The sequence below is a fragment of the Echinops telfairi genome, unplaced genomic scaffold (genome assembly GCF_000313985.2).
Source record: "Echinops telfairi isolate 266 unplaced genomic scaffold, ASM31398v2 ScPeMD7_4225;HRSCAF=4972, whole genome shotgun sequence".
Lineage (NCBI taxonomy): Eukaryota > Metazoa > Chordata > Mammalia > Afrosoricida > Tenrecidae > Echinops > Echinops telfairi.
The window spans coordinates 18,148,567-18,159,931 of record NW_022108124.1 but is presented as its reverse complement, the minus strand read 5'-3'; the positions used below and the strand labels follow the sequence as shown (position 1 = coordinate 18,159,931).

At 39.8% G+C, this 11,365-nt stretch overlaps 1 protein-coding gene across 6 annotated transcripts in view; it reads right to left on the bottom strand.

The window, feature by feature from the left end:
* Positions 1 to 1,342: 1,342 nt before the first annotated feature.
* Positions 1,343 to 11,365, bottom strand: part of TOPAZ1 (testis and ovary specific TOPAZ 1) — a 78,792-nt gene continuing 68,769 nt past the window's right edge. For 3 of the 6 annotated variants that reach the window (XM_045295075.1, XM_045295078.1, XM_045295077.1), the window contains 3 exons: positions 9,841 to 9,957; positions 7,958 to 8,141; positions 1,343 to 1,651 (listed from right to left, as the gene is read on the bottom strand). In XM_045295075.1, the coding sequence (XP_045151010.1) occupies positions 1,432 to 1,651; positions 7,958 to 8,141; positions 9,841 to 9,957 (521 nt within the window). In that variant the 3' untranslated portion in view covers positions 1,343 to 1,431. Of the gene's footprint in view, positions 1,652 to 7,957; positions 8,142 to 9,682; positions 9,740 to 9,840; positions 9,958 to 11,365 lie in introns of those variants that run through there. The other 3 variants (XM_045295076.1, XM_045295082.1, XM_045295081.1) reach the window with 2 other exon arrangements.

Here is an 11,365-nt window from a genome sequence, read left to right as displayed (position 1 = left end):
ACTCCATAAACTTTTTGAGCTTCCCCTCATACTATTTTAACTTTTATTTTAAGCTTAACTTACTCCAGAGCCATTACGTTTTTGCTTCTTTAGTTTCTTCTGGGAGAGCTTTTTCTTCTGTGCAGCCTCTTCTTCTGGCTTAGGAACAATATGTTCCTTTTCAGTAGGAGTCCTGTCACTGTGGCAGAGGGAGCTCATACATGGACTGATCTGACTACTCGCTCTGTAAGTCCGGCGGCTCATCTTGGGGCCTTTGTTCACCTGGATGTACTCAATGACCAGAGAATACACAGCATCTAAACACTAAGTTCAGTATTCCTCTCTGCATTTTTAAGCGTGTGCAGCAAAATGCAGCACTTTTTGGGCCACTGGCCCTGGGCTCAACTACACTGTTTGGCCGGGCACACCTCCCAACTCTGCCACTGTCATGTCAGAAGGGCACACCCTGCTTCTGCAAAGTGATGTCTCCAAATACTTGGTGACTTTCCAGATATGCATCCCCTGGATGGCCTGGGCAGTTTCACGGGTGTTCTTAAAATGGACCCAGATTCAACTATCTTGCTTTGAATGGTTTTGGTGGGGTCAAGTGAGCAGCAAACCATCTTGGCAGACCACCTAAGGCCACTATGGAAGCGCTCCCTTCATACTATTTTAGATGACCAATGTAGACTAGGCTTTAGGAATTGGGGTGTGCATATGCTAAGGCTATTTCACACCCCTAAAGATTTCCTGAAAACTCGTTACCCACTTGTGTGTTTTCCCTTTTATGGTTCTTTGTAATTAAATGTGTACAATATTCCCATTGTGATTCTCCATTGTGTGGTTAGAATAAACAGGGACTTACCATACCTATTCATTTACCATACCACGGACTGCCGAAAGAACCAACAAATCTGCACTTAGAAGTACAACCAGAATGCTTCTTAGAAGCAAGAATGGTGACAGTCTCCTGTGATTTGGACATGTTGTCAGGAGAGACCAAGTCCTTGGATCGGGGTATCATGCTTAGTGAAACAGAGGGGAACTGGACAAGAGGAAGGCCCTCAAGGAGACGGACGGACATCAACAATGGGCTCAAACCTAAGAGCCACTGTGAGGATGGCGCAGGACCAGGCAAGTGTTTCATTCTGTTGCACACATAGGGTCACTGTGGGTTGAAACTGATTGGATGGCATCTAACCAACCACCACCATACTTGGGTTCTATTAACTTAAGGAGAAGTCAAAAAGTTATGTGAAAAGTAACTTTTCAGTGTGGGTAAAACCATTACAAAGCAATCAAAACTTTCAGTGTTTGAAAACTATTAACTTAAACCATAGATCAATAAAATACAAAGACTGACTATAGTGGAAACTGTATTTTAATTATCTTTTCATTTTCAACAATGATTACTTGAACTTAATAATAAAAAAAGTCTCTATTAACTAATAACTAATGGTTATTGAAAAGCCAAACCTTCCCAGCCCACTTCATATTCTCCTTCAACCATTTCAGGGCAGAGCAATGTTCCAAACTGTAAACCTGTTCTTTATTGGCGTTGACGGTCATGTGCTTAATGAACAGCTTTGGATCTGATATCCGAGCAGCCATAATCAATCTGTCCACTGCAGCTTGATAATCATCTTTGCTCTGAGGTTTGCTTTTGTTATATCTACAAGATAAAGCACAGTCAGAAATTCAAAACAAAGACTATGTAAGTTCTTCCAAAGGTGAGTCATTTACATTTACATTTACTGACACAAAGCTGTGGCAATCTGTTCACCAGATTCTTCTAACAGTGGCTTGCAAACTTTTTTTGATCATAACCCAGAGTGAGAAATGTGCTTCATACTGTGACCCAGTATACAGCTTCATATATAACAACTCAAAGTTTCACAAAATAAGACTTACCCTTACATTGATGTCATCTACTGTGTACTCTTTGATTAAGAAAAAAAAAACGCCCCTTAAATTGACTTCACCACACCGATGGGCCACGACTGCATTTTGAAAAACACTGCTCTAGAAAACAGGTAAGGGATGACCTATATCTTTGTATTTTCAACTCTGGTACTAGAAAAGTTACTCATTACACTGAAAAGAAAAAAGAATATTTAATTTGAATGGAAAAAAGGATTTATTAAATTTGGAATCATTCACGTTTCACCTTCATTTTGGCATGTAGTTTTTGGTAACAGATGTGGTATTGCTATATGCCTTTATGAAATTTTAAGGGTTATTTTTGGTCATGATTTTTTAAAAGCATTTCCCTAACTGCTAGAATTTACATTAGCAACTTTTCTACCAGTTCCATCTGTCATCAGTCATCAAGCTGTATACAATCATGACTGTCGGCAGTTTTTCTTCTGGAGTGGGGAGTATGGACAGCAGAGAGCCAGCTGGCTTACACGATCAGGTGACTACTTTGTTGTCACTGCTGCCTGCTCTCAGTACTTACAGGGCTTAACCCTGCTGTGGTCCACGGAGTGGTGGCAGTGTGAACTGGCACTTGAAACAGGAACTAGTATTCAGAAACAGTAAACAGGAGCTTCCTACCCTGTTTCCCTGAAAATAAAAGTGTCTTATATTAATTTTTGCTCCCAAAGATGCACTAGGTCTTATTTTCAGGGGATGTCATATTTTTCCATGGAGAAGAATACGGTACACATTTATTGTTTATTGTTTTATTAAAAGAGACCTCGCACTTCCTGTCTTGCTCTGGCTGCGCTGCGGCCAACAGTGAGCTGTCCGGTGACGCCCGCCACTACAGTCCAGAGTTACGGTAGCTTCGGGGGGCCTTATTTTCAGGGGGATGGCTTATATTTCAACGATGGGCAAAACTGTAAGTAGGTCTTATTTTCGAGAAAACATGGTAGTAAGTTCTAGATTAGAAAGAGGGACCCTGGTGGTCCAGTAGATTGGACAGATGCCACCTAGGAGCACTTTCTGAAAGTAACAAAACTCTAAGAGGCTAAGTAATAAGGCAGAACTCAGCAGGATGAAAAAAATAACACAAAAACAGTAATGTTTCAGATAAAACCGAGTTATCTAGGCATGCCCAAGTTCTGGATTCAACATAAGCTAGAAAGCCATGAGGAGATGAAGCTCTGTGAGGGTGCTGGGGCACCTGGACACCTCACCCCACGCTAGTTCACGGTGGTAAAGAAGGAAACTCTCTGGAGAGAACATAGAAGAAAACGGGCTAATTTTATAAGACAGAACTAAAATACGACTAGGAGACAACATGAGAAATGAGAGAGGGAGTTGGAGTTTGGTTCTAAAGCTCTTGGCTGTTTATGAGAATGATATAATTTTTTATTTTGTTAAGTATGACAACAAAGGGAAATCAGAGAATCCAGTTGAAAGTAGGAAAGAGGGGAAAAAAGAGGCAGCGTAAAAACATGGTAAAAAAATCACTAAATAAGATGATGCAATAAATCCAAATATATAAATAACCACAATAATAACCTAGCTTAGATAAGTAGACACCAAGTGAAGAGTAAAACCCACCATTTATAAGCCCCTTTGTAAAAGATGAGAGCACAAAATAATGGGACCTCTAACCTGTCAAACTAGGTCAGTGTGTTCTACCTCCCTCTCTGCCACCTTTCCTGCTCTTATAATACACAGTAACAGCCAAAGAAAAGGAAGTCCCAGAAACCATGAGAGGAAAAAGAAAGGGACATCTGACCCATGGGAGGTGCTGAATACAGTCCTGAGGAGTGGTGTGCTTCCGAGGAAGAAGGCTGCACGGTGATATGCCAGGAAAACAACCACCTACATAAACTAGATTTAGCTATGTTAGTACAAGACAGACAACAACAACAACTTTTAAGCTGAAAAGCATGAATTGGGATAAAAAAGAATATAATTTAAGAATAAAAAGGATCATCTACCAGAATGATAAAAACAATGAAGTACAACATATTTAATATCTTGGTCTTAAGATGCACATGCAAAAATGAATATAAACAGAAACATAAAAAGTCACAATCAATGGGGAAATTTTAAGTATTTTTCTTAAAAATTACTAGTATAAGCAGGCAGAAAATAAATAAAAGATAGTCCATGAACTCCCCCAATATATTGGGGGCAAGGAGAGACACTGGAAAACAATGGATGAGCTACAAAACAAATAATTGAAATGATAAAATTCAGAACTCAACAAGAATGAATTGTTTGTAGTTTAATTTTTTTTCCAGGCAAAGCTGTAAGATAAAAATATCTTTGGTTATAAGAATGTTAAAAAAGAGGAGCTGATACCCAAGGCTCAAATAGAAAGTAAATGTTTAGAAAATGATGGCAACATATGTACAAATATGCTCGATACAGTTGATGTATGGATGTTAGCCCCCAATACAATGATCTTTTAATTAAAAAAAAGAAAAAAAGAAAAAGAATATTATACCCTCAGCTTGTTCGTTTGGTTTCTATACATGGTTTGTAATAACTTATGCAAGGTAGTAGCTATTAATATAAGGAAAAAAGCCAGGGTGAATTTACATTTGCTCTAGAAATAGTTAACCAAAATAACAACAATCCATTCACTGTTCTTTTTCCCCAAGCTAGCATACCCTGTCCCAGAGGCAAAGGGGTTAGTAAAATAAAATCGACAGTGTCTCCCTAGTTATGGTAAGTTATGGGTCGTCTTGTGTGAGCAGCTGAGAATAAATTGGTGGAAGAGTTTGATCACCAGACTTGTAAGGAGTCCATTTCCTTCTCCGACACATTCTTGTGGCCTGGCCTGGCTAGGCATTCTATCACCTGCCCAGGCTCATCCCGCTGGCAAGGGATGGAGGAGGGGCGACAACCTGCAGTTCCTGTCTCAAAGCCCTTGCTGGCACTGCTTTCTACCATACTGGGAGCCAATGACCACAGTTCAAACATTCGTAAATGGCGACAACTTATGTATTATTTTTCTTATACAGGATAAATATATGAACAAAAAACCTCAACTTTTTTGATGGGAAAGTATCTGAACACGAGGGGACAGTTAAATGATTGCAGCAACCTGTTCAGAATATGACACAGGAACCCAAATAACTTCATGAACCCTGTGAAGCACCATGCACAACTCTGAACTAAGGAACACACACGTTTACTACCACTGCAACTACACGAAAACACCTAGATGCAAAAATGCCCAGAAGGAAACACACCCAAGCAATACAATTCTGCAATGCTACATCAGAACAGGTGTGCTTCAGGTGGTTTGCTGTTGTTGTTAGGCTCATCTCCCAAGCGCTGCACCACCATTGAGCAGACAGCCGGGACTGGAAGAGAAGGTTCCACTTTTTCTTCCTGGCGGTTCTGAAACATGCCCACAGGTTATGTGGTTGTTTTCCATCACGAGGTAGAAACTAATGAGGTTGAACTGATTAGAGGGCAGTGAGTTTCTGGGTAAGTACAGGCTGTCCTAAATGACTCTGGTAAGAAATAAAATGGAAGTGACTGTGTGCAACCTTGGACACTTATGTTGCTGGATGACAATTTTGCATGGGCCCCTTCATCCCCTACAAACCCCTAGAGCAGAGACAGTGACTATTCTTGCTCTGAATTACTTTTTTAAGGGTGTTTATACAGTTCGTAATCTTGAAAGACAAAGATCATTGTGTCCTCTGGAGCCAAGGGCAGGTTTGCGCACAGCCTTAGTTCAGAGTGTGTCCCTCCAGGACAAAGAGCAAGCATGCTTACCGCCCATTTTGAAAGACTCGGACTCCCAGAAGCTGAGGATCCCTTTCCTATAGAACAACCCCCAGTGTGTGCAGGCGTCCATGGCCCATCTGTGTTGCCCCAGTGGGACTTGAGAGCAAAAACCCGAAGCAATTATGTGGATGACTGTGTTAGACAGGGTTCTCTAGAGAGATAAAACCAAATTCCTGATAATTAAATATATTTATTTATAAAGATAATTAGATATATAACAAGAAATGGACTGTTAAATTATATACAGATAAATATAACAAATGAACAGTTAAATTATAAGCACTACAAATGGCTCAGGGTTGTGAGAGACTAGCAGTCCTTCTCCTCTCTCTGCTGCCAGATCCCCCTCTATTTATAGAGTGAGGCTATCTCAGCACAGCAGCCAATCACAAGGCAGATCACCAACTGTCAACTGACCACCAGTCCCAACTGCCAGTCCCCAGCTCCAGAGATGCCTTAAAGGGACCTCAACTTACAGAGACACAGTCCACAGGCTAGGCGTCCAACAGGTAGTATAAGCCTATAAATTGAGGCAAAGAACGAGCAAGGTAGCCGCACACTGGTCCAATGATCAAAGAGCAAGAGACAAGAAAGATGAGGCTCACCGAGCCATTATCTCTCCGCCCTTCAGTTAATCCTACTTGTATTTATCAGCCAGGCTGGCATAATAAACTATATCAATGACCATGCTGCTCGCTGTGCTCTGAGTCTTGTCTTACACACTGGCGTCCAGGAAACTGTGACACTAACTTGTGACTTACTCAGAGGGCACACTCGCAGAACCTTTTGTTCTTGACCTAGGCCCACAAAAGCACTGTGGCTTCCCTTTGTTTGTTCTCTCCTGGATCTCTCACTCTGAGCAAAGTTGGCTGTCATGTCGTGAGGAGAGTCAAGCAGCCATGTAGTGGAGCAGAGGCTTCCTGCCTGCAGCCATGGACCTGGGCCATCTTGGACACAGATGTCATCCCAGTCATGCCATCAGGTGACCACAGCCCCTGATAATAATACCCCGACTGCAAGTCCATGCAGTCCCAGAGTTATGGACCAGGCCTAAGTATATCTTTAGGTGAAGTTTTAGCAAAATCAGAATCGGCATTTGTTTACCCTTCTCTTATGGGAAGGAAAGGGCACCCAGTGATGCAGTGGTTAAATGTGCTCGACTACTAACAAAGGTCAGTTGTTTGAACTCAACAGCCGCTCCTTGGGAGAAAGCTGCGGCAGTCTGCCTCCAGAGAGATGTGCAGGCATGGAAACCCTGCGGGGCAGTGCTACACTGAGAGTCCGAATCAACTCAAAAGCTGGAAAGTTATAAGTGGGTTTACTCTAAAGGAAAGGCTTGAAACGTCTTCAGTGATTTAAAAGCTGCAGATCATGTGAAGGTGATTGTGATGAAAAATTTGTTGAGAGGAGGCTTTGGTCCAGTTTTATTGTTTTAAAGTGAGGGCAAATTTACAAAACTTTAAAGGGCAAGGATGAGCTGTCTGAAGCGGAGTTGTCCGGATGTTGGACATTTGTAACCTGGGACTGTTGTACTTGAGAAACCCTGAGCCACAACTATCCAGCTAAGGTGCTTCCCACATCCTGACCAACAGAAATAAATACTTGTTTAAGTGCTGGGATAATTATTACATAGCAATAGATGAGTAGGATAATATTCAATCTGAGGACCTGGTTTTTAACACCAATTAAAAAAACCTAAAAAAACAAACTCAGTGGCCATCAAGTCAATTCCAACGCCAGTGAAGCAACATTCTTTCCCAACTTTAAAACAAGAGCTGCAGGAGATTCTTGTATATAGCTGCCAACAAATTAGAGAGGGCTTTTACAAAATTATTAGCACCTAACATCATAATGGTCATGCATTTGTGACATTTAAAAACATAGACTCCAGGCAAAGACTTTATTTTTAATGGCATTCTTTACTGGAACTACAGTAATAATGTACTACATAATTTTCCTTTTAGCCCTGGTTCTTAATTCTTTTGGGTTGAGCAAAAAGACAAATACTCTTTTTAGGTAACAATCTCAAAGTGAGAATAAGTAACACCTCAAGAAGAACTACCTTTGAATGTTATTTGTTATTAATTGCTTTTAAGACCCAAACAGGCTAGATCTATTTTCAATTTAAGTCTTAACAAAATTTGTGTGTACACACACACACACACACACACACACACACACACACACACACACACACACACACACACACTTCCATCCTATGACAGGTTGGGGGAATCACAATTTTAGAATGCTGTTAGTTTTATCAACTAACCTTTTCAAAACGATCTGCAGTATCTGTGTAGAAGTTCCAGGACTCTGAATATTACCAGCATTAGATACCAGGAAAATTTCAATAGCTAAGAGCATTTCAATCTCAGATAAATAAGAAGGAATCAGTAGAAGTTTTCGGTATAAATGTCCCTCCAACGGTGAGTAGCAGCCCAAAGAAAGAGCACCTGAAAATGCAGTAATAGAACAGATTTTACTAAAACCTCAATTGGTAAAAACCTAAGCTTCCAAAGTACTCACAGGTGATAAAGAGTAATTCTTCACATTAGAAGCTGGCTTATTACTCAAATGATAGTAATGTGCTAATCCTATTCTATTTACAATTACTATTTTCATATGCTTATGAAACATTAAATATGAAGTGAGAAATTTAAAAAAATTATCTGAACCACACTTTTGAACCTGTCTTAACTGTTCATTTTTAAAATTTTATATTCAGCACAATACATATGTAAACAGCTAGTATATCGATTTGGGTATTAATGGGATCTTATCTGATAGCAATTACATGTAATACATTTATAATTATTACCTATCTTGATTATGACTCGAGAGACAAAATGGGAATTATCATACTCAAGACCCAAAAGCAAACTCACTGCCGTGGAGTCAGTGGACTCAGAGACCCTATAGGACAGGGTAGAACTGCCTCTGTGGGTTTGTGAGACTGTAACTTTTTATGGGAGTAGAAAGCCTCTTCTTTCTCCTGTGGAGTGGCTAATGGTTTTGAACCGCTGAATTTGTGGTTATCAGTCCAATGTATAGCCACTATGCCATGAACAGTTATTAGTTTATTTGAGTACACTTATAGTACCATTATAGTCTGTAAAATAAATATCTCCTGTGTGCAGAAATATTTTCTATCTAGTGCTACCAAAAGACAGCCATACTTTGAGATGTCTGCCCACGTGGGAACACTAGGTATCAAATAAATAACATAACATGCATCCTGTAGGTGCTTGATGTATTGTAGCTCTAATCCTTAACTCTTGTTCTCGAAATGTCACTTTTGTTCGAGAGGAGATTTCATGCTAAAACTGTTTATTTGAAGTTGATACATTAAAAAAAATTCCAATGAAAACTCTTAGGACATCCTAATTGTATTTAGACAATCTTAGGTTGTTACATTTTATTGAAACAAATTTAAATCTTTATAAAAAGTTAGTTTAAAATGTTAAGTCAAATTTCTCTTTGTAATTAGGTATAATTAGATTCCCATGCTATCAATGAAGGGCTTTGGATAGGCACCCCATCTATGCCTGCATGGGAACTCTGGCCTTATGCCTCTACATCTTAGATTTGTAATCAGAGGTTATGCAATCACAGGAAGCTGCCACTCAGTGACTCTTCTGACTCTTGGTAGGGCAAATCCACATGCATTCCTGGTTTATTTCTCCAATCAAAAGAGGCAAACAGATAATAAACCGATGAGAAATGTACTAAGATTACTTTCTGCACTAAAGTCAAACAAGACAAACAATTATTTTTTAAAGGGAGACATACTAGTAGCACTTGACCTCTGCGGTCTCAGACAGAAAGCAGTGTTTAGAATTAGGGAGAACGAAGCATGAGCACCAGGAAGACAACCTTACTGTCCTGATAGCTTCTTTCTGATCAGTGTGGGAACCAAAGCCGTCAAGACAGTGAACAGATGGCTCCAGAATGGACAAAAAATTAGCAAATCACCGGTCTGTCAAGGGACTTGTACCTGGAGCAAATAAAGAACTCTTGCAACTAACTCATCATCAACAATAAAGGAGTCCAACTGAAAAAGAGGCAAAGAAAAGGAGTTGGAGAGACATTTCTCCAAAAAGGGTCCATAAATGGCCAACAAGCCCATGAAAACACACTCAATGTCACACTCACCAGATGGCAAAACACAAACAAACAAAACAGGCAGTAACAAGTGAGATGTGAAGAAACTGGAACTCCTATGGTGGGAATATAAAAGGGACAGTAGTTTCGGAAACCATCCAGGAGTTCCTAAAAAAATGCAAAACGTACAATTACTGTATGGCCCACTAGGTCTACTTCTAGATATGCCCAAGAGAAATGAAAAGTAAAAGTCCATGCAAAAATGTGTGTGTGAATACTTGCAACAGCACTATTCACAATAGTCCAGAATGCTTTATCAACTGATGAATGGCTGCATGGGCTACATTCATACAATACAGTGTTACTCAGCTATAAAACAGAAAGAAGAGAGACAATGATACAGGCTCTAACATCAAGGAACCTTGAAAACTATTTTAAATGAAAGATGACAATCATGAACAATGTCATACTGCACAAATCTATTTATGTGAAACACCCATCACATGCACAATCATACTGGCAGAAGGCAGATCTATTAGTGGTGAGCTGCGCCGGAGGCAGGGAAGAGGGACGTAGGGGGCACAGGGAATGATAAATGTGTACAGGGACCCTTTCAGGAGGCATGAAAGTGTTCTACAATTACCACTTTCAATATAGTGAAAACCATTGCACTGTATACTCTGAATGGACTAATTTATGATATATATAATAATCTCAACAAAGCTGTGAAAAGGTGTGTGTGTGGGTGTAGGGGGGAGGTACTGACATCACAGCCTTAATAGAATCTTGATGAAAAATCAGCTGTAAGGCCAGAATCAAGTACTACTTGATGTGATTATAAGGTAAAGAAAGGCTTTTCTTGCAAGAGCTAAGCTATGTCTGAAAATAAATCCAAATGGAGCTGCTATTTGAAATGTCAACTCTCTCCAAGGAAACAAGATGTTTTGGACACTGACCAGTACCTATAAATTACTCATTTGGTTTTATAATTCAGATGTGTCTGAAAATAACAAAAGCCCCCAAAACAAAGAGCCAACTTCCTTTACCCTTTCACTCTACTTGTAGCACCCTGAGAAGTTTCACTGCACGGGGGAAGGGGGAGGAGTGGCTGAATCAAAAGAAAAGTGCTATTGTGTTGTAGATAGGCATTGATGGCCTAAGCACAGTGCTAAGCTTAAATATCCAAAGAGAAATTACTGTTAGTGCTGGAGGGATGTGGGGAGTGACAGCAATGGGGTATAAGGGTTATCTGGGGCTGTAATGTTCTCAAATGGATAGCGGTGATGGTTACACAACTCAATAAATAAATTAAAACCACTGAACTATGCACTTTAAATTATGAATCATTTCACTAAAGCTGTTCATAAAAATTAAAACTCATTTCAGTTTAGCTGCTTTAGTGTAGGTCTTTCATTACCCAAAACAAAAAGAATCATAGAATCTAATGAAATGTTTCCAAATTTATAACTTGTTTGGCATTTTCCCCAAATTGCAAAATTAGTATTTTAAAATGAAATAATTCCATAAAAATGTATTTTAACTGGCTCATCTCCTCCCCGAGATCCCTCTGCAAGGG